Source organism: Callithrix jacchus, chromosome 4, assembly GCF_049354715.1.
Source record: "Callithrix jacchus isolate 240 chromosome 4, calJac240_pri, whole genome shotgun sequence".
Taxonomy (NCBI): Eukaryota; Metazoa; Chordata; class Mammalia; order Primates; family Cebidae; genus Callithrix; species Callithrix jacchus.
The window spans coordinates 36267882-36291548 of NC_133505.1; the positions used below are offsets into that span (position 1 = coordinate 36267882).

Below are 23667 nucleotides of genomic sequence, written 5' to 3' on the forward strand. Positions count from 1 at the left end.
CCCACCACCTGCCCGGATGGGCGGCTGCTGCCGCGGGAGGAGTAGCGTGCAGGGCAGGCACGCTGGTCCTGCTTCCAGTTGGGTTTCGTGGGTTTGAAGCACACATTAGGAGGAAATGGCTCTGTTCGTGCAGTTTTGCGGGGTCTGGTTTTCTTAGGTTTAGGGGATGGAGTGGGTTTCTCTGGGGGTGCGGTGGGGAGCGGATCAGTTTGGATACCGGCCCATGGCAGGAGGCACCGTCCCCCTCCCGGTCCGACCCGGGGCTTCCAGCTGACGCCACCGACGGTGAGCGCACTGTGAACAGAACGGTGCACTTCTAGTTACTTTATTTTTGTGTGGGGCCCAAGTGAAAGACGTGGGAAGAATTGGACTTCCCTGAGTATTACATGAACTTTCCTCCATTTCACCCTTAAACTTGGGAAGTTGGTGGCTCCCTTCTGTATCCACAGCATTTCGGGAGACTGAGGCGGGCTGATCACTTGAGGTCAGGAGTTCGGGAGCAGCCTGGGCAACATGGCAAAACCCTATCTCTTAAATCAAAAATACAAAATATTAGCCGTATGTGGTGGTGCGCGTGCCTGTGATCCCAGCCACTCGGGAGGCTGAGGTGGGAGGAGCGCCTGAGCCCAGGAGGTCGAGGCTGCTGTGAGCTGAGATCGTGCTACTGCACTCCAGCCTGGGCGACAGAATAAGACCCTGTCTAAAAAAAAAGAAAAAAAGAGGTGATTATTGGGGTTGAGAACAGCATGTGTGGATGTGCACGGAGGTACCTGCCCCATGCACTTTGCATCCCACACCTTGGGTGGTGTGGGCGCCCTTGCAGAGTTTTGTGCGGTAGCAGAGTGACATAGGTACCAGGGCTCAATCTTAACTGTGATACAATCACCTAATATATAGTTTCCTAATGGAGAGTTTTTAAATGTTATATAGAAGTTCCCATAGCTGAAGTGGTCAGCGTTATGCACGTTTGTTTATAAAAGGTAGATGACTTTATGACCATGAACAGGTAGATTAACCTGGTCTGATAAAGCCTCGGGAGACAGCTCTGCCACATACTGGGTGTGTGGTATTGGGTTGATTACCTAAACTCTCTGTGCTCCAGTGTCCTGATCTAAAAATTCAGAATAAAATAGCGCTTACATGACATGTGGCTGTTAGGGTTAAATTAATATCGCTAAAATGCTAGAAAAATATCTGATACCGAAGTACTAGTTATTGATTTGTTATCAATTTTGAGAATCAGAAAGTGATATTCTATTTAATGCTGGTATATTTTTATAAAAAGTGTGACCCAAATCAAAGATACAATTTGATTTCAGCTTCACTTACTTTGTTCACTCAGCAAAGCTTTCAATACCTACTATGTGCTAGGCATTTTGGGAAGAGCTAGGGTTACAGTGATGAAGAAACACAGTCCCTGTTAAGAGTTTTCAGAACCTATGATGATCTATATTATGATATTTAGAGACTTGAAGGAAATTCACACAAATAGTCCTCAACTATTGTTTTTCCTTGGATAACAGTATTATGGAATGATTTTCTTCTTCTTCTTGCTCTTCTCTTTTTCTGGGGGGGTTCCACTCTGTCACAGAAGCTGGAGTGCAGTGGCTAGATCTTGGCTCACTGCAACCTCCGCCTCCTGGGTTCAAGAGATTCTCCTGCCTCAGCCTCCTGAGTACCTGGGATTGTAGGTGCCCATTACCAGGCCTGGCTAATTTTTGTATTTTTAGTAGAGATAGGGTTGGTCAGTCTGGTCTCAAACTCCTGACCTTGTGATCTGCCTGCCTCAGCCTCCCAAAGTGCTGGGATTGCAGGCCTGAGTCACCGCACCCAGCCATTGATTTTATTCTTTTTAAAGCTTGTTTGTATTGTCTATTTTACATGTGTTATGCTTTGAAAGCTATATAAAAGTCACTTCCATGTGTTTTGGATATTGAATGATAAAAACTCTGGACCTGAATTTCATTGTATCACTAATCCAATGCAGTAGAATGTGAATTCTTAATTTAGACAGTGATTTTTAGACATTATTGTGTATAAATAGCACCAGAGGGTTTAATACAATACAAGCATACCTGAGATCCATCAAGATGATCTCAGGTACAGACCAAGAATATGAATTTTTTTTCCAGTTTTGCTTTTGGATTAATATTTGCTATCAGTTTCACATCACAGGAATTCAAAAGGAGTATCTACTTCATTCTAGAGGCATCTGTGACTCTGCATAAAGCATAATGGAGTCTCTGTGGGTCTCGAAGTGGTGAAACCTCCATTCCCCAGGAATATGGATTTTGAACAAGCACCTCAAAATGATGCTGGTACAGAAAGGCAGTCCATGAACCATTATTTTGAGAAACTTAATTCCATTATCCATTCAGGGAAATCTTTAGTCTCTTTAACAACATAAAAGGAAGAAAACAATTTTTAGGTGACAACGGACCTTCAAGAACCCTGCTGCTGTTGCTTGCAAGAATTGTATCATTGATGTCATCTGGACCTTGCAAAGCACACCAGTTAAACATGGGGAAGGAATTCTTTTTTTTTTTTGAGATGGAGTCCCACTCTGTCACCAGGCTGGAGTGCAGTGGCCTGATCTCGGCTCACTGCAACCTCCACCTCCCAGGTTCAAGCAATTTTCCTGCCTCAGCCTCTTGAGTAGCTAGGACTACAGGTGTGTGCCACCACACCCAGCTAATTTTTGTATTTTTAGTAGGGACAGGGTTTCACCATGTTGGCCAGGATGGTCTCAATCTATTGACCTCGTGATCCACCCACCTTGGCCTCTCAAAGTGCTGGGATTACAGACATGAGCCTCCATGCCTGGCTGGGAAGGAATTCTTAAACTTTGAATTATCCCTGTACTTCCACATTACCATTTAGCCTAATAATCATTATTTTACCTCTATTCTGTAAAAACACATGTAAATCCATGAGGCCAGAAGGAGATCTAAAAAGTCATCTATATCTTATCTTTTTCTTGAAATATTATTTTATGGCTTTCCCTATCACTACAACAAAGGAACAAATGAGACAGCAAATGCCAGAGGGTCTTTTCCCCACCAATATTTTATTAGATAGAAAAAGGAAGTGGTGTCCGGGCTTAGTGGCTCATGCCTGTAATCACAACATTTTGGGAGGCCAACGTGGGCGGATGACGAGGTGAGGAGTTCGAGACCAGCCTCATGGTGAAACCCCATCTCTACTGAAAATACAAAAATTAGCCTAGCTGGGCATGGTGGCAAGCACCTGTAATCCCAGCTATCAGGAGACTGAGGCAGGAGAATCGTTTGAACTTGGGAGGTGGAGGTTGCAGTGAGCTGAGAACGCACCATTGCACTCCAGCCTAGGAGACAGGGTGAGATTCCATCTCAAGAAAGAAAAGAAAGAAAAAAAGAAGAGGTTCTACCTGTATAAACACAGGACTGGAAAGGTACCTTAACCAAACATAACTGTGAAGGGGTCTTCACTGGATATAACATGAATTCCCACTTATTGATCAGTGAAAAACTTAACATGCCATCACTTACATGATTTTATAGTATTTAATGTCATCGTTCCCTTGTATGGATTACCCAAAAGCTTGAATCTGCTTATGTTTCTTTAGCTGTACTCAAGCCCATATTGAGCGTGTGTCCAATAACAGACTAATTGTGTTTGGTACTTACATGGAGGTGGTGCTATATAAAGTGATCATTAGCATAATCTAAGAATCTGAAACCAAAAAATAGACATCAAACTGATTCTCTTTCTCTCCCTCTGTCACATATCTTAGATTTTGTAGGTGAAGAAAGTGTGTCTCAGAGGAGTTAGAGAAGACCAGTTAATAGATGACAATGCTATGGCCTGGAACTTCTATTTGGATCCTGGGTCTTCTATCTCACTCAGCCTGGGTGAGTTTTCTGTGTCTCTACTGCCTCTCCAGTGCTAGTCTGCCAGCCCTCATCACAATTGTGAAGTAGGTAAGCTTTGTTTTGGGGAGTTTAATCTCCTTTTAGTGTGGTTCTCTTCTGAAGCATCCCTTTTGATATGCCTAGCATCTTTCTGTTTTATCTTGAGAAAAATTCTCACTTAAAATGTATTGTGACTTTAAATCAATCTACTACATTTCTTAAAGTATTTGTACTTTTAGGGCAGTTGTAGAAACAGACTCTGGAAATCACATCCTTTCCTTGGCCATGTGCTCTGCTTTGTGTAAAGAAAGCTCTGCACCTGTGTGAGTTTAGAAATGAAAAATAATAAGATAAAGAGTAAAGAGCAAGCCCAAATGAAGGCACGTTGACTCTGGAAATCACATCCTCTTTCGCTAGAATGAGAGTAATGTAAATAAGAGACTAGACTAGCAACTCAGAATGAATCATTTTGAAGTCTATGATTTTCTAGCCTGTAGTTAAAACGTGGTCAGAAATAGCTGAGGTGTAGCAAATGATTTTTACAACATTATGTAAAGTTGGGTTTTTTTTTTGAGATGAGATCTATTTTTTTTTTTTTTTTGAGCCTGAGTCTTGCTGTGTCACCCAGGCTAGAGTGCAGTGGCACAGTCTCAGCTCACTACAACCTCCCCCACTCCTGGGTTCAAGTGATTCTCCTGCTTCAGCCTCCCAAATAGCTGGGATTACAGGTGCATGCCACCATGCCCAGCTAAGTTTTGTATCTTAGTAGAGATGGGGTTTCCCCGTGTTAGCCAAACTAGTCTCAAACTCCTGACCTCAAGGGATCCACCTTTTTTGACCTCACAAAGTGCTGGGATTACAGGCGAGAGCCACCATGCCTGGCCAAGATGGGATTCCCTTATGTCGACCAGGTCGGGGGGCCCTAGTTTATTCGGCATGCAGTCACGTGGTCCTCAAAATTACTCAGAAAATCTGAAAGGAAAAGAGACCTCAGAGAAGCATCAGGGGTGACCTCACCTGCAGCAAATCATTTCCAGTGTCTCTGCAGGGCTGAGGCTCTGAGCGGGTGCAGGACAGGGTCCCACACATTGCACATGGCCTCCCCACACTCACACTGCCTGGTGAGCATTTTCAGGAGGACCAACAGCCCCTTCAGGTCCCATCTGCCCATGTTAATCATGCTGAAGGGTTCCCAGGAGGATCCTGAAGTCCTGGGTACCAGACTGTGCTGAAGTCACAGTGGTGGGGGTGTGGTCCCCAAAGCACCTGGAGGGGCCACTTGTGCTGCTGGGTTCCTGGCTGTCTAGTGTGGCATTGGTCTTTCTGCTGTGAATGGTTTCCCCTTTTTGATAACAGCAGCACAAAGCAGTACCCCTCAGAGGCCTGACAGAGGAATGAGCCTTCAGCCAGGCCCAGGTTGAAGGGGTGCTTTGAAATAGGCAGGTGTCCTGGGTGTGAGGAGAGGGTTGATGGCAAGACCCAGCAGCCCCAAGGGATGGAGGGGGTGATGGGAATGGGGGCTTTCATAAGGCAGGTTCCAGCTTCCCAGGAACCCGGTGTTTCTGTGCCAGGCAGTGAATCTGTTGGTACAGACAACCATCAGCACCCATCAGGGAGCTTCCTCATGGGTCCCTAGGGAGCCTGAGGAAGGTCCAGGAGGCACCGCCCTTGTGCATGGCTGGGGCTCAGTGTGCACAGCCTTGAACATGCAGTGACCCTGCCCACTACTGATGCTGGCCAGGGATGGTACTGGAGTTCCACCATTCAGATAAGATTCTCCTTCCCCAATAAAGAGCAGGACCAGGAAGCACGAAGCAGGCTGGGGAAAGGATGGTAGTGTTGTGGGGCCCTTGTCTCCCCAGTGTGCTGCTGGCCTTAAAATCCACTTTGGGGGTGAGGCTCCCCCAGGTGTGAATACTGACTCTCCCTCCACCCAATGCCAGTTTGCAACCCCAGGGAGAAGGTCTCTGTGGGCCCCACTTGAGCTCCCTAAGAGCCCCTGTGAGTCCGTCCCTCTGCCAAGCAGCTGTGCCCCCTCTGGAAGTGGCACCACCAATACCATCACCTGAAGTGGAAAATTCTGGCTTACTCTTCAGCCTGTGACTATGACATCACCATTACTTTTGGCCTCACCCCCCACCCCCTTTGACCTTTACTAATAGGTTCTGGCCAACTAAGGATCATTGTCTGATTTGAGGTTGTTGTGGAAACCAGCTGGGGCAGCTTTGAGCTATTGAGAAGCGGTGGGCCCGTGGGGCATTTAGACTATACTTCAAATCTGATTCCCAGTCCAGCACTCCCACCCCCAGCGGCTCCCATTTATCTGTCCACTTGCCAAGAAAGGGCCCAGGGCAGCGTGCGGGGCTCAGGGAGGGAGAGCAAGGCTCAGGTACATACTGGGATTCATAACTCATATTTACGCTGAATGTTAGGAGTTAAATTCAATGAAAGAGTCTTAGAAAACATATCCTAGTTTTCAAAGCAACATATATCCAAATGTTGAAATCTGTATGCATTGGCATACAGAATAACCATACTTTATTAAGAATTTTAGAAAGAAAGATATATGGAGGGCCAGTGAAACCAGTTATTTAATTTATGCTCACACTTCATAAATTCACTGTGAGGTGTGAACTTTCTCAATGCACTGCCATGTATCAAAAACTTTCAGAGTCAATCATGGGTAGCTGTATGGACCTCACCTAGCAGTAGAGGAAAGCAAAATCCAACACACAGATTTTAGTAAGGTCTAGAAAGTGCCTGATCCAGCCGGGCACAGTAGTGGCTCAGACCTGTAATCCCAGAACTTTGGGAGGTCGAGGCTGGTGGATTGCTGAGCTCAGGAGGTTTAGACTATCCTGGCAACATGGCAAAACCCCGTCATGTTGCCACCATAGCTAGGTAAAATACAGAAATTAGCTGGCTGTGGTGGCACCCATCTGTAATCCCAGCTACTCAAGAGGCCAAGGTGGGAGGATGACTTCAGCCTGGGAGGCAGAGGTTGCAGTGAGCTGAGATGGCAGCACTGCACTCCAGCCTGGGTTACAGAGTGACACCCTGGAAAGAGAAGAAAGAAAAGGGAAGGGAAGGGAGGGGGAAGGGAGGGAAGAAGAGGGGAGGGGAGCAGAGGAGAGGATGTGTTTGGTGACGGTTCCCAACTCTGTGAATGTTCTAAAATGTACTAAAAAATCCTGAACTGTATGCTTTAGGTGTGTGAATTGCATGGTATGTGAATGACCTTGACACAGATGTGATTAAAAACAACAGAAATCAGCTAGAGGTGCATGGTGGCTGCCCTTAGACTTGGCCAGTGTGTTTGCTTGCCACAGTCTCCACCTCCCCGTTACTCCCTGACACTGCACCTTGGGGCCAGGTCCGTTTAGCACAGCACTTCCAGCTGTGTTCCTCACACCCCGCTGCCTCCCCTCACTGACTTTACACCTATCCTGCCCTAGAGGAAGTTTATTTAGTGACAGTCTATGTGAAGATAGTCAGTAGGTGCAAAAAGCCAATGAAAGGTGCCCTGGGTGTGTTTCTGGATGGAGACTGTGGGACATGGTCACTGCAAAGGTGAACTCTGACTTTGGCCTTTCCTGGAGCCAGGAAGTCATTTCCTGCTGCTGTGAGCTTTCGAGGGCTACCTCCATGAACCAGGCAAAGCCAAGAGCAAACCCGAGTATCAGGATGGCAGGAGACCCACAGTCAGGGCACCTCTAGCCCATCCACAGTGCTGCACCATCTGAGTCCCCACCACACACCAAGCACTGGATCAACCCAGGCCTCGCTGGGTCCGGGGAAAGTCTCCAAAGCTGGCCTGACTGCAACACTCCTCAATCACCGGGAACCACCCCTTTTAACAGAGGAAAGCAGGTCTTGGGCTTACAGCATCTCAAAGGCTACCGCACAACAATGGTTTAATGACATGCTGGGGTGGGTGTCACTGCCACTGTTGTATCAAACCAATGAGCTTTGGGCTGCCTTGGATTGATGACTTAGAGAGGGTCTGTTACACTTTCCGTAGTAAGAGCTCCCTTCTAAAGTAAGTTCTGTGTTTGTGATTGCATCATAACCCATCATGCAGATATGCAGACGTGTCTGAGTGTTTGTTTGTTCTTAATCTTTTCATTCTATTCTTCCCTATATTTTTGAAAGAACAAAAACATTTTGACCATCCAAACACTCTGATTAGAAAAGAACGGCAAAAGTACAAATGAAGACATAAAAATAATCAGCCAGCCTCCCTGTCAACATGGGGAAATAGAAAAAGTGAGACTAGAATAAGATATTGGAAAGCAGAACACTAAATTCTTCCATGCCACGAGCACAGATAAGTCAACACTTGCAAGAATAGGGAGAGGGTCAAGAAATCAACCTGGGGAAACAGAGAAAGGTACAACCTCTTTACAAGCAATTTTCTTGATTGTTGTTAGAGTGCTGCTTATGTAATAATATTTTTATTTTAATGGAAAGATTGACAGAAAGGAAACCATTAGGTAACAGTGTGGGTAGTTTGTGGACATGGAATGAAAATCATAAAGGTAACCTGGGTGCGGAGGGTCACACCGGTAATGCCAGCACTTTGCGAGGCCAGGGCGGGTGGATCCCTTGAGCCCAGGAGTTCGAGACCAGCTGGGAAACATTGTGAGACCCTATCTCTACAAAAAAAATACAAAAATTAGCCAGGTGTAGTGGTGTGCGCAGCCAGGTGGTGGTAGTCACAGCTACTCTGGAGGCTGAGTTGGGAGGATTACTTAAACCCAGGAGGTCAAGGCTGCAGTAAGCTATGATCCTGCCACTGCACTCCAGCCCAGGCAACAGAGTGAGACCCTGTCTCAAAAATAAAAAAAATTACAAAGGTAGCATGAAAATGACTAAAGTTGCAGAATAAATCAGAGACTCTAACAGCTTTGCTAGTTATCCTGATGACATTAAGTGACAGCTTTTAAAACACCAATCTATGAACATCACAATGGCCCAGAGGAAGAATGAAAATCACCCTGGGGACCAATGACCCAAACTTACCATGGTGATGGCCCTGGTTTCCTGGTAGGCCATCTTGATGTCATCCACAGCACTGGTATTGAGGACGAAGTCACCTGAGTCTTTCCTGAAGTGGAGCTCCACTGGCAGGAGGCAGATTCAGGGAGAGTTGGGCTGTGTCTTGGAGAGTGAGGGGGTCCCCTGGTGGGTCTTACCCAGGCAGCTGGCAGGGCATGGGCTGTATCTGGAAGCCAAGATGGTCCTAGATGGTCACCTCTTCCAGGCTCACCCTCACATCCTCTACCAGGATGAGCTCTGTGGAGACCGATGAAGGCACTGGAGGGTCATGCTGAAGGGCAAGGGCAAGGCCATGAGATGCAGGAGGCCACAGGACACCCACAGACCAATACCAGGTCATCCTGCAGGCCGCCCTTCAAAAAGAACAGGCCCAGAAGCCCCAGGGCCTGGCCTTGCTCCCAGCCACAAGCCTGATAAGCCCCTGGTGCTCCTGAGCCCCGTGGAATGGCCAAGGCCTATTTGAGGCCTCCCATCAGGCCCCCAAGGTGGAGTCAGTTACCGACTCCTGCACTCCAGACCCAGGATGCATTGGCAGCAGTCCCACTTAGGTGCCTCCCCACCCTACCAGGCCCCAGTGGTGGGTGACTCTCACACACACCCTGCCCTTCAAGACCTCACAGCAAAGGGCCAGCTTCAGAGCATGTGGCAGACACCACTCCAGGCAGGGACAGGAAGGCCACTCTCGGCCAGGCTAGGCAGTGTGGGTGGGTCCCCTGGAAGAGTGGCCAAGCCTGGCTCGCAAGAGAACAAGGACAGCCTTCATGCCCTAGGGCGGCACATGACCCACAGAGCTCTGCTTCCTGCCTCGTGTCACACAAGGGAGCCACCCAGATCCGAGGTCCCCAGGGAGTCGCGTGTTTGAGCACCTCCTCGGGTCCACAGTTGTGCCAGGCGTTCAGGGTGCAGCAGCTGCCCTCAGGGAGAGGCAACTCCAATGCACATATGGAAGAGCAGGAGCAGACCAAGTGTGGTGGCTCTCACCTGGAATCCCAGCACTTTGGGAAGCCAAGGTGGGAGGATCACTTGAGCCCAGGGGTTCATGACCAGCCTGGCCAACATGGCAAAACACATCTCCACTAAAAATACAAAAAATGAGCTGGGTGTGGTGGTGCATGCCTGTAATCCCAGATTCTCAGGAAGCTGAGGCAGGAGAATCACTTGAACCAAGGCAGCGGAGGTTGCAGTGAGCTGAGATCATGCCATTGTACTCTGGCCTGGGTGACAGAGTGAGACTCTGTCTTGGGGGGAAAAAAAAAAGGAAAATAAGTGCAGAATCCTGGGGAGAACATGTCAGGGTGTTCAGGCTCCAGGCAGAAGGCTATGACACCCCCCCATTGCTGACCAAGGGATTCCTAGTGCCAGTGAGGGCTGAGCCAACAGGGACAGGCACAGGTGTGCCCCTTCAGGGGCCATCTCCCTCCAGACCAACCTCCTGAGTGCTGCCCTCATGGGCCTCAGTCTCTTCCAAATCTTGCTCCCCAGGAGGCAATAAAAGCACCTCATCCTGGCATTTAGGAACCCTGGGAATCCAGCCCCACTTTCTCCTTCCAGCCTATGCCTGCTGCCTCCACCTAAATGTAGAAGGACCTACATTTCCTGGTGGCCATGCCCTCTGTGGGGTGGCTGTCATCCATGCAGGGTTATTCCTGGGGAGCCCTTCCCTTCCACCCTCCAGTGCACCTACGGGGCCCCTACTATTTATAGCAGCACCTCCACCTGGGGCAGAGTCAGGCTGTGAGGGCTGTGGCCCTGCGAGGGGCTCAGAACTATTCCACAACCCCAGTGCTGGAATACAGGCTCAGCCTCTGTCCTGGGACTTGAGTGCTCCCAACCTGGCCCCTGTCACTCGTTCAGACTAGCGCATCCCTCCAGAGAGCAACCCTCAGTCATCCTGGGCCTTTGCAGAGGCTACCCTCCTGCCCTTGTCTCTACTCACTTAGGCGACCCCTCCTCACACCACAGGGCTCAGCACACTGGCCTCCAGAAAGCCCCACTTCTTCCCTCACCAGTGCTGACCTGAGGCCCAGGCCACTCTTTGGCCCCCACTTCACCTGGTGCTTCTCACGCTGAAGGAGCTTCATGTCTGGGGGGGCCTTCCTGAAGAGGCTATGGGCTCATGGAGGGTAGGGTATGTCTGTTTATTCTCTGTCCATTACATAATCTCAACCACATGAGGAAGGAAAAACCCTACAAGGAAAGGAAAATATTCTCTCCCTTCTCAATGGTTCAACCATTGAGAGATGAAAGAAAAGGAATTAAATATGTTGCATGTAGACATTAGGAGATCTTCAAAATCCAAAAGCTATTTCAGATTTTGAAATTACAAATGATTGAAAACCACCATGGCACGTTAAACCTATGTAACAAACCTGCAAAATCTACACATGTACCCCAGAACTTAAGAGTACAATAAATATAGAAAAAGAAACTACAAATGAAAATGCTGTTGAAGCGTTGTACCAGTTTAAATAGCTGGGAAATGAAATATCAATCTCTATAATCCATCTAGACAAAAGCACTTACTTTTTAAAAGAGGAAGATGTTTTGGGGACCAAAAGAGAGAAAACCTCTGTGAAAGATCCCCAGCCATGATTGGCCCTGCTTTGCTCTGAGCTCATGAAAAGCCTTTGTGATGTCATAACAGACAGGCCTATATAAGGCCCTGGCTGGGTCATGGTTTTTGGTCTGAGAAATCCCTGGAAGCTTTTTTGGTGACCTGTGGACTCAGACCAGCTTAGCGATTACGAGTTGTTTGGCAGGGTGGGGGGAGTTTTTGTGGGAGGGGCGTTGTTGTGTTTTTTAGTTAGTATAGTTAATATAGTTGGTACTGTTTCTTAGCATTTTAGTGTTCTTTGGGATAGTTAGTATTGTTAATATTTTAGCGTAGTCCATAGAGTTAGAGTAGTTATTTGTATATAGTTAGTGTAGACAAAGTAGGCACCATGAGGCAGGGCTTGGCCTCCACCTCACCTGCCCTGCGGCCACCTTATTATCAAATACTAAACTTTATAGGCCGTGGTGCCTTTGGGGAGGTCACGCTGGCCCGCCACTTAATGACTGGCATCCGGGTGGCGGTGAAAACAATCAACAGAACCAGCTTCCTCTCTAGCCACAGAGAGATGACTGTTTTACAGTCGGTCCGCCACGGCAACATCATTAACCTTTACCAAATGATTAACAGCAGAGAGGCGTGCCATTTCATTATGGAGTATGCCGCAGGAGGAAGCCTGGCCAACTGGCTTGACCACCACATAGTGGAGGAGGAGGAGGCCCGAGGCAAGTTCCAACAAATGCTGTCCGCCGTGAGCTACCTCCACCGCCGAAGCATCGCTCACCGAGATCTTAAACCTGACAACATGTTGTTAGATGGCAACGGGAACATAAAAATTGCAGATTTTGGATCAGCCATAACTTTTTATGAGGGTCAGAGGCTGAGAGCAGGTCATGGGACCCTCCCCTACATGGCCCCAGAACTCTTTGGGGCCCAGGGCTATGAATGTCCCGCCATGGACATATGGAGCCTAGGCGTCACGTTATACCAGATGGTGTCCAACAGTCTGCCCTTCTTCGCAGTGAGTCGTTTCCAACTGATATCCCTCATTCTATCTGGCCAGTATGTTATTCGGCACTATTTCTCAGAAGGCCTAAAAAGCCTAATTAAAAACCTATTAATATCTAATCCCAATGAGCGGCCGACAGCAGACAAAGTCTTGAGGGACCCGTGGGTGAACAACGGCTTGCCTCCAGCGACATATGAAGAGCCGATTGAAGACCACCCAAACTGTGAGACCATAAGGCTCTTGGTGGCCATGGGATTGAAGCCAGAAAACATCGTAAAGGCAATTGAAGGCCACGTCTTTAATTATCCCATGGCCACCTACCGTATTGTAGATGGAGAAAAAAAGCCATCCATTACCACTCCACAGTCTCTTGCTCCTGGGGATCCTACATGTTTAGTCACTGAGATTTCCAGTTCACCTGCCGGCCTTCACAGGAAGTCAGACCCCCAGCATGCCCCCACAGCCTCCCTGACCATCGAGCGCAATTGTGGAGCTGTAGAAAACTTGGCACGGCAAGCCCTCCAGTGTGACCGTGTGGCCTCCTCCACTGTAAGCGCCATAGGCGGTGGTGGTGCTTTAGAAACCTTGGCAGAGCAAGCCCCCCAGCGTGACCTCGTGTCTGCAGCCTCCAGCAAGTGCTCCACCGGCAGTGAAAATTTAGAAACTTTGGCTCAACCAGCCCTCCCGCATAACCTCACGGCCGCCTCCACCCAGATCACCACCCAGAGCACCGTGGCTCAACAACCAGCACACGAAGGCAGCGTCCTCCAAGCTGGGCAGCCCGAGGCTGTGTTGGCCCGGCCAAGAAGAGGCTGGAGCTGCCGCAGGGCTGCCCGAAGGTGCATTGCCATAATAAGGAGATGCTGTTGCTGCCTCTGTCCACCCAAGAGGCAGAGTAAGAGGGCCCACCCAAGAGAAAAAGTAAGTAGGTGGGCGGTGAAGCCGCACTTCTTGCATTTTACTATATTTATTCTGTCTTTATTAGTATTGTTTTAATTGGCAAATCTCCGGGGCCGGAGAGTGGCAGAGGGAGGGAATGGGGGGGTATTGGTCAAAGGACCAAAGTCTAGACAGGAGGAAGAGGTTTTGACTCTAGTGCACAGCAGGGTGACCAGAGTCAATAAGAATGTATTGCATTTTGCAAAACATGTTCATGTCAAATGTCTCTGCATTTAGATTGGAGAGGACGAAGGCCCGAAACCTGAGATGCCCAGGAGCAACGTTGGAGCCTGCAGCACTTTATATAAAAAAATATAAAAATAAATGTATCATTCTGATAAATGACCATTTCTTGCTTTTTGCAAATTTTGTAGTAGCATTGGAAAGGTGGCACGTGGGTTGCAGACACTCTGCTGCTTTGTGCCCTCCCTGCACAGGACCGGGGCTAAGAGAAGGGCAAGGTGTGAGGCAAAGGAAAAGGCAGATTTACTAGCACCTGCCTTAGTTGAAAGAAAAGCGGGGATAATGAAAGGATGGAGGAGGACGTGGAAGAGAGCAAGAAAAAGATATAGCTAAACCAGGGTCTAAACCTGGTCCAGACTGGAGAACAGTCTATAAAGATCATGCAGTTTACCCCCGTGAGCACTGGAGGCTCACTGTCTCACACTACTACTATTGCGGCCATAGGAGTATCAGGTAAAAACGAACAAAACAAACCCTTTTGCCAATCAAAATATGTCACTGGAAGGCAAGAGGTGTGGCACAGGTTCTTATATCTTCCCAGCTGCCCTGTTCCTTTTTTGCGGAGGAATCTGCTCCAAAAACTACAAGTACAAATTACTTTTAAGCCTAAAGATAACAAGACTTTAGATTTTAAGTAACCAAAGACTATGGTATTAGCCTTCACAGTGGCAATTATTTGCTAGGGATATTTCTTACACAAGAAATCATCCCTACCTGCCACCATCCAGTTGAACAATGGTCCAGCATTTACTGCACAAGTTGTCCAGCTCATTGCTGAGTCCCTCAACATCTAGATACTACACATCCCTTACCATCCTCAGTCATCGGGTAAAGTTGAACAGACCAATGGCATCCTCAAAGACCATTTGGCCAAACTTGCTATTGAGGTAAAACTCTCTTGGCTCACACTCCTACCTCTTGCCCTGGCCCATATCCGGGCCACCCCATGGGGGCCAATGGGTCTGAGCCCCTTTGAATTGCTGTACGGCTGGCCTTTCCTGGTTTCCCATAATCTCCCTGCGTGACCGCCACCACTGGCCTCCTACCTTTCGTTTCTCTCTCTCCTGCACCAAGTACTTAGGGAGCATACCGACCGCACTCTCCCTGTGGTTCTGGGACCAGAGGACCCCCACCCGGCAGCACAAACTGTCATTGGTGGAACATCACCTATGCGGGGTGCCCGTACAACTCTTGTGTTATTCACAAGCCACAGCCTCCAAGCTGTCCCAACCGCATGCTCGCTCACTTCAGCAATGGTTTTTTAGCCCTCAACATCCGTGACCCCAACACAGCCATTAGGATACAGGATACTTGGCTTCCCAAGTGCTGGGATTACAAGTCATGAGCCTCTATGCCCAGCTGAAATCATACTACTTTATTTAAAAAAAAAAAAAAAGTGGGCCAGGGAGGAGGAAGGTTAGGGGGTTTAATTTAAAATAAATTGGTGGGTCAGTTCAGAGAGACACCCTTTTGAATACATGTCCAGTATGAACTGTCTTGTAAGATATCTCTGCTAGTCTTATTTCAAAATAATTATTTTTTTTTTCAAATTTTCTTTTGTTTTTCTATTTCTATAATGTGGATTTATGGCAGTAGTTTTAAAAGACTTAGACTAGAAAAATGTATTAATTGTAAATAAATTGTTTAATAAAGTTTACATGAGTAAGTTTTTGAAAAAGATGTAATTAGAGCTGACTATACAAGTTCAGCAGTTCTGTGGTTACCATTTTCCCAGATAGGTAGCAGAAATTAAATGTGAAAAGGAAAGAAAGTTTGTCTTTGAAATTAATACCAATGAACCAACCAAAGGTCAATGAAAGATACTTTATTGACTTCAATTTGTATTTGTAGGAGATTTTACTGTTAAGATTTCTAGGATTCAAAGTATCCAGCCTTTTTTTCTTTCTGTTCTTTGAAAGTAAGCATTTTCAAGGAGTACAAAATCCATTTTTAAAGCATCAGTTGGGTAAGCTTAATTTTTGGTTCTTCAACAAAGGTTCCATTTAGTTTAGCTTCCTTCAAAACGTTTTAGTCACTTTGACAGGTCCAGGTGCTTTTGTGCTCCAAAAGAGAATGTTGAAAATTTGTCAAGTAGATCTGTATTATCTGTCTAGTTATGTTCAGAAAACAGGCCCTGCTGTTTAGGATTAGGTGGATGATCGTCTCCGTTGGACAGTTGGATATGTACCATCTAACTTGATGGGTTTGCATTTCTGGGAATAAACATTGATAAAAGGAAAGAAGCTGCACCAGAAACGTCTTTAATGGCCGGATCTGGTGAAAATATGCCAGCATCAGTAGCTCATCATAATTCTAAAGTTACAAATCCACACGTTTGTAGCTTTTCTTCTTAATTGAATTGGGACATAACTGACTTTGACAATGAACCATTCTAATAAATAGTTTAAATATTAGAGCGCATACTTGTTCTGAAATTTCTGTCACCGTTTAGAACTTGAGATCTGGGGTCATCGTGGCCTTGAATCCTAACACCGACATTTAACTGTGTGACCTTGGGCCTCAGTATTTTATTCTATAAAAGATGTTTAATAAGGTTTTTGGGAGGAACAAATAAGACGGTGCCCTTTATGTGTCTAGCATAGTGCTTGGGGTGCTTAGTAAATATTAACTATTATGATGATGTGTTTCCTTTTTTCTTCCATATCTATGTTTAGTTGAGATACCTCAGAATGATGTCTCTATCCCTTTTGTGATCTTAATATATAACTAATATTGCTGTCCAATAGAAATATAACATAAGCCACATATGTAATTTTCAGTTTTCTACAAATCACGTTAAAAAAGTACAGACAAGTGAAATTAGTTTTAATAATGTTATTTAACCCAGTCCATGCATATATTTCATCATCTAATCAATGCAGAAAAAATGAGATTTTAAATTCTTTTTTTCCCATAGAAAATCTTCAAAATCTAATGTGTATTTGATGCTTAGAGCCCATCTCAGTTCAGGGTACCCATATTTCAGTTGCTCAGTGGTTGCCTGTGGTTAGAGGCAACTGTATTGGACAAACAGCTCTAGATTGCACAGAGCTTCCAAGTTTGCCTCTTAAAGCTCTTAGACCCTTTCCACTAGTGAGAACCTCGCCGCCACCTTAAACCCAGCATTACAAAAAGAAAGCTACTCATCTTTCAGACTCTCTACTCTGTTCCCTTTTGCTGTTAGTAATTCCACCAGCTCTTCAGTCTACTGTCTGAAATCGGATTCGTATTCTCTTTTTTCTTGTATGTTGTTTGTTGTCTAATATTCTCATATTTTTATTTGAAAATATTTTTTTCTTCAGTCTGACTTCATTCTTCCTACTATATATTTGAACATATTTTAAAATCTCTTTCCCTCACCCCTTGAGCCCTGTTTCCAACATTTTTGCCTTATCTACAAATTTCCTTTATTTTTTTTCTTATTATACTTTATGTTCTGGAGTACACGTGCAGATCTTGCAGGATTGTTGCTTAGGTACACACAGGCTCTCTCTGAGTCTCTGGGCTCCACATTCTCTCCATTCTTTCCTCAGCCCTTTATAACGTTAGAAATTGTTTCCATTTCATAGGTTATTCCTATCCTTACCTTTCCTTTATCAAATATCCAGAAAAGTATAATTAGTTTAACTGACAGTTTGACATTAAAATAATTTATTCAAGAGAAGAGGCACAAATGAAGGAGGAAAAACAAGCTGTGGGAAGGGAAGATGAAACCATTCTTTGAGTTTTATATGCCTTTCAGGAAATATCAGAAGGAATCGATTCTAGTAGTCTATAGTACAGTAATTATAGTTAACAATGTATTGTATATTTCAAGATAGCTAGATGAGAATTGTAATATTCCTAACATAAGAAAAGATAAATGTTTGAAGTGATAGATGTTCCAGTTACCCTAACTCGATCATTACATTGTATACATGTACCAAAACGGCACATGTATCCTGGGAAAATGTACAACTATGAGGCATAAATTTAAAAATAGAAATATCATGGAACTGATTAATAATAATCACAATCACCACCCCAAAGCAATGAAACCTGATTTTTTTTTTAAATTGTACTTTAAGCTCTGGGGCACATGTGCACATCCCGCAGGGTTGTTGCATAGGTACACACATACCATGGTGGTTAGCAGTCTCTGTCCCCCTTCGGCTACATCAGGCATTTCTCCCACTGTTTTTCCTCCCCAGCCTCCCTACCCCCCCACTGTCCCTCCCCAGCCCTTCCACCCCCAACCTGCCCCAGTGTGTGATGTTCCCCTCCCTATGCCCATGTGTTCTCATTGTTCAACACCCTCCTATGAGTGAGAACATGTGGTGTTTGGTTTTCTCTTCTTGGGTCAGTTTGCTGAGAATGATGGTTTCCAGATTCATCCATGATGTTTACACAGTGCTTTCTAAGAGACAGGGCACCTTCCTCTGTGCCTGGTGAACAGAGGGACAAAACAAAAGAAAGGCACTGGATGAAGAGTCAAGAAACCTGGGTTCTAGCCCTGGCTTTATTATTTACTAGCTCTATTCCCTTGCTTAAGTTGCTTTGAGACACTGTACACACCTGCTCAATGGGGTATTATATCTGTGGTGAGATTGTTTTGTTAGAATCAAATGGGGCCTCAGTGTTTTTACATTGTCTCTCCTTTGGCTGTGTAGATCTTCCCCTCCGTGCCCCCAGCCTACCCTAATTACTCTAGTAAAACTGGAACCTGCCTTATATTCACACACACAGCTAGATATGTACCACACTTGATCCTCTTACACTGCTTTTTTCCCACAGCACTTATGACCTAGCAGTTTGCTAATTTATGTAACAATTGAAACCATTTAATCATTAATCTCTCTTGATGCATTTAAAATCATCACAATTCAGTTTGGGCATGTTTCAGTAGTATAGCTGCTTCATCAATACACATAGGCTTGTGTTACCTTTTAGTAAATGATAATATGTATTCCTACAACTGTATTCATACTTCATAGTCCTATTTGTGGTGAGGGCCAGGTTATATCATTTATAAATAATGAAATCCATGTTTCATCATAAGTTTTAAATGAAATTAAAATGCATATGTATTTCTGTAATTTCATATTTATGGGTTATGTTCTTATTTACATAAATCTATATAGCATTAAGTTCTTGCTGAAATTAAAAATGATTTTCTTAGTAATATAAACAAAGCTATGCTATATTGACTTGCTGAGTAATTATTTTTACTTTACATATATGTAGCCTTGACCTAGCATAACTTAAATATGCTGCCAATACTGTATAATTATACTATTTTATATTTATTAATCAGCTGGATGTTTTTCAATGCATTTTAATACACATTAAAACTTTCTAAAGCCTCACAAAAAAACTTTTGTGAGAGGTAAGTCCTGTAGCAATATGCCTTCCTTCGTAAGGAAGACAATGGCCCCTTTCCTTTGGCCTTTTCTGTGTTCAGCCTCCTTAAAAAAAAAAAAAATGGCACACGTCACAAGTCATTTTGAGATTTACTGCCTGAAGTCTGCATCAGATTCATAAATACAAAGCAACCATGCTAGTGTCACAATATTTTGGAAGCCATGTTTTTCTGTTAAAAAATAGGGTTATGACATCAACCCCATTAAAGTCCTGCCGCTGCTACTAAAACGCTACCATGTTCCTTTTGTAAATTAGGTTTACTATCATAAATCATTTTCTGCTCACAATTTTAAAAGTAAGCAGAAACACCCTATTTTAATACATTTCTTAACACTAATCTCACCAGTACTTGCTTCATATAAGATAGAAGATAGAACATGTGTAACAGTCTTAAAGTTCTAAGCGCAAACTTTGGAATATTTTGCATTTGTTCTCCTTTTGAAGGAAATAAATATGCTCTCTACATTGAATATGTATTCTTTAAAATTGCTCTCAAGGAGACATGCAAATACATTGCCTCAGTCATTTTTTCATTAGATACACTCATTGTTTATTCAGCACGTGCTCAGTACTACTAATTAGAGGCAGTGTGTGGGCACTATGAATTTAAGTATAAAAGACAGCCCCTAGGGTTACAGTGATGAAGAAACACAGTCCCTGCTGTTAGGAGTTTTCAGAACCTATGATGATCTATATGATGATATTTAGAGACTTGAAGGAAATTCACACAAATAGTCCTCAACTATTGTTTTTCCTTGGATAACAGTATTATGGAATGATTTTCTTTTCTTCTTCTTCTTGTTCTTTTTTTGGAGTTCCACTCTGTCACAGAAGCTGGAGTGCAGTGGCTACATCTTGGCTCACTGCAATTCAAGAGATTCTCCTGCCTCAGCCTCATGAGTACCTGGGATTATAGGCGCCCACCACCATGCCTGGCTAATTTTTGTATTTTTAGAAAAGATAGGGTTGGTCAGTCTGGTCTCAAACTCCTGACCTTGTGATCTGCCTGCCTCAGCCTCCCAAAGTGCTGGGATTGCAGGCCTGAGTCACCGCACCCAGCCATTGATTTTATTCTTTTTAAAGCTTGTTTGTATTGTCTATTTTACATGTGTTATGCTTTGAAAGCTATATAAAAGTCACTTCCATGTGTTTTGGATATTGAATGATAAAAACTCTGGACCTGAATTTCATTGTATCACTAATCCAATGCAGTAGAATGTGAATTCTTAATTTAGACAGTGATTTTTAGACATTATTGTGTATAAATAGCACCAGAGGGTTTAATACAATACCAGCATACCTGAGATCCATCAAGATGATCTCAGGTACAGACCAAGAATATGAATTTTTTTTCCAGTTTTGCTTTTGGATTAATATTTGCTATCAGTTTCACATCACAGGAATTCAAAAGGAGTATCTACTTCATTCTAGAGGCATCTGTGACCCTGCATAAAGCATAATGGAGTCTCTGTGGGTCTCAAAGTGGTGAAACCTCCATTCCCCAGGAATACAAATTTTGAACAAGCACCGCAAATGATGCTGGTACAGACAGGCAGTCCATGGACCATATTTTGAGAAACTTAATTCCATTATCCATTCAGGGAAATCTTCAGTCTATTTAACAACATAAAGGGAAGAAAAAAATTTTTAGGTGACAACGGACCTCCAAGAACCCTGCTGCTGTTGCTTGCAAGAATTGTATCATTGATGTCATCTAGACCTTGCAAAGCACACCAGTTAAACATGGGGAAGGAATTCTTTTTTTTTTTTTTTTTGAGATGAAGTCCCACTCTGTCACCAGGCTGGAGTGCAGTGGCCTGATCTCGGCTCACTGCAACCTCCACTTCCCAGGTTTAAGCAATTTTCCTGCCTCAGCCTCTTGAGTAGCTAGGATTACAGGTGTGTGCCACCACACCCAGCTAATTTTTGTAGTTTTAGTAGGGACAGGGTTTCACCATGTTGGCCAGGATGGTCTTGATGTCTTGACCTCGTGATCCACCCACCTTGGCCTCTCAAAGTGCTGAAATTACAGGCATGAGCTGTAAGGAATTCTTAAACTTTGAATTATCCCTGTACTTCCACATTACCATTTAGCCTAATATTTATTATTTTACCTTTATTCTCTAAAAACACATGTAAATCCATAAGGCCAGAAGGAGATCTAAAAAGTCATCTATATCTCATCTGTTTCTTGAAATATTATTTTATGGCTTTCCCTATCACTACAACAAAGGAACAAATGAGACAGCAAATGCCAGAGGGTCTTTTCCCCACCAATATTTTATTAGATAGAAAAAGGAAGTGGTGCCCGGGCTTAGTGGCTCATGCCTGTAATCCCAACACTTTGGAAGGCCAAGGTGGGTGGATGATGAGGTGAGGAGTTTGAGACCAGCCTTATGGTGAAACCCCATCTCTACTAAAAATACAAAAATTAGCCTAGCTGGGCATGGTGGCAAGCACCTGTAATCCTAGCTATCTGGAGGCTGAGGCAGGAAAATCGTTTGAACTTGGGAGGTGGAGGTTGCAGTGAGCTGAGATCACACCATTGCACTTCAGCCTAGAAGACAGGGTGAGATTTCATCTCAAGAAAAAAAAGAGGAGGTTCTACCTGTATAAACACAGGACTGGAAAGGTACCTTAACCAAATATAACTGTGAAAGGGTCTTCACTGGATATAACATGAATTCCCACTTATTCATCAGTGAAAAACTTAACATGCCATCACTTACATGATTTTATAGTATTTAATGTCATCATTCCCTTGTATGGATTACCCAAAAGCTTGAATCTTATGTTTCTTTAGCTGTACTCAAGCCCATATTGAGCATGTGTTCAATAACATAAACTAATTGTGTGTTTGGTACTTACGTGGAGGTGGTGCTATATAAAGTGATCATTTGCATAATCTAAGAATCTTAAACCAAAAAATAGAGATCAAACTGATTCTCTTTCTTTCCCTCTGTCACATATCTTAGATTTTGTAGGTGAAGAAAGTGTGTCTCAGAGGAGTTAGAGAAGACCAGTTAATAGATGACAATGCTACAGCCTGGAACTTCTATTTGGATCCTGGGTCTCCTATCTCACTCAGCCTGGGTGAGTTTTCTGTGTCTCTACTGCCTCTCCAGTGCTAGTCTGCCAGCCCTCATCACAATTGTGAAGTAGATAACCTTTGTTTTGGGGAGTTTAATCTCCTTTTAGTGTGGTTCTCTTCTGAAGCATCCCTTTTGATATGCCTAGCATCTTTCTGTTTTATCTTGAGAAAAATTCTCACTTATAATGTATTGTGACTTTAAATCAATCTACTACATTTCTTAAAGTATTTGTACTTTTAGGGCAGTTGTAGAAACAGACTCTGGAAATCACATCCTTTCCTTGGCCATGTGCTCTGCTTTGTGTAAAGAAAGCTCTGCACCTGTGTGAGTTTAGAAATGAAAAATAATAAGATAAAGAGTAAAGAGCAAGCCCAAATGAAGGCACGTTGACTCTGGAAATCACATCCTCTTTCGCTAGAATGAGAGTAATGTAAACAAGAGACTAGACTAGCAACTCAGAATGAATCATTTTGAAGTCTATGATTTTCTTGCCTGTAGTTAAAAATTGGTCAGAAATAGCTGAGGTGTAGCAAATGATTTTTTACAGCATTATGTAAAGTTGGGTTTTTTTTGAGATGAGATCTCTTTTTTTATTCTTTTTTGAGCTGGAGTCTTGCCCTGTCACCCATGCTAGAGTGTAGTGGCACAGTCTCAGCTCACTACATCCTCCTTCTCCCAGGTTCAAGTAATTCTCCTGCTTCAGCCTCCCAAATAGCTGGGATTACAGGTGCATGCCACCATGCCCAGCTAATTTTTGTATCTTAGTAGAGATGGGGTTTCACCACGTTAGCCAAGCTGGTCTCAAACTCCTGACCTCAAGGGATCCACCTGTTTTGACCTTCCAAAGTGCTGGGATTACAGGTGAGAGCCACCATGCCTGGCCAAGATGGGATTCCCTTATGTTGACCAGGTCGGGGGGCTCAAGGGATCCTCCTGCCTTAGCCTCATGAGAAGCCAGGATTATAGGTGTATGCTACCACAAATTATTTTCATTATTATAAGTTATGGAAGATGTTATTGTAAATGTAGTTGATGATAAAATGTACATGGGTGCACAAAATTTAATAGTCTCTTCCCTTGACTTTGTTTCACCTTAGACTGATTGGTCTTGCATTTTCTTTCTATTGCCATCAAGAACAGCAGCCTTCAATATGAAAACCCTATATGCCAACAAATAATCAACTCAAAAATTTTGTCAACTTCACCCCAAAGTTAGGAATTTAAATGTATTAAGAAGTAATCAGGTGGCTGGATGCAGTGGCTCATGCCTGTATTCCCAGCACTCTGGGAGGCTGAGGTAGGTGAATCACCTGAGATCAGGAGTTCGAGACCAGCCTGGCCAACATGGTAAAACCCCATCTCTACTAAAAATAGAAAAAAATTAGCTAGGCATGGTGGTGGGCACTATAATCCCAGCTACTCTGGAGGCTGAGGCAGGAGAATCACTTGAACCCGGGAGGTGGAGGTCACAGTGAGCCAAGATTG

The 23667-nt window shown here is 44.4% G+C and overlaps 2 protein-coding genes across 18 annotated transcripts in view; one reads left to right on the plus strand and one right to left on the minus strand.

Moving 5' to 3' along the window:
• Positions 1 to 11519, minus strand: part of LOC108590138 (uncharacterized) — a 44937-nt gene extending 33418 nt beyond the window's left edge. Inside the window, exons 1-3 of one of the 4 annotated variants that reach the window (XM_078370620.1) lie at positions 11472 to 11519; positions 11000 to 11135; positions 8913 to 9114 (exon numbers count right to left, since the gene is read on the minus strand). The gene's annotated coding sequence lies outside the window, so the exon portion shown is untranslated. Of the gene's footprint in view, positions 1 to 8912; positions 9220 to 10999; positions 11136 to 11471 lie in introns of all 4 variants that reach the window. The other 3 variants (XM_078370615.1, XM_078370621.1, XM_078370612.1) reach the window with 3 other exon arrangements.
• LOC128931934 (serine/threonine-protein kinase MARK2-like) overlaps positions 1 to 23667 on the plus strand; it is a 34707-nt gene that overhangs the window by 1103 nt on the left and 9937 nt on the right. For 2 of the 14 annotated variants that reach the window (XM_078370603.1, XM_078370600.1), the window contains exons 2-5: positions 3773 to 3890; positions 12130 to 13429; positions 13685 to 14143; positions 22066 to 22183. In XM_078370603.1, the coding sequence (XP_078226729.1) occupies positions 12152 to 13429; positions 13685 to 13765 (1359 nt within the window). In that variant the 5' untranslated portion in view covers positions 3773 to 3890; positions 12130 to 12151 and the 3' untranslated portion in view covers positions 13766 to 14143; positions 22066 to 22183. Of the gene's footprint in view, positions 1 to 22; positions 309 to 2053; positions 2319 to 3772; positions 13430 to 13684; positions 14144 to 22065; positions 22184 to 23667 lie in introns of those variants that run through there. The other 12 variants (XM_078370589.1, XM_078370591.1, XM_078370595.1 and 9 more) reach the window with 11 other exon arrangements.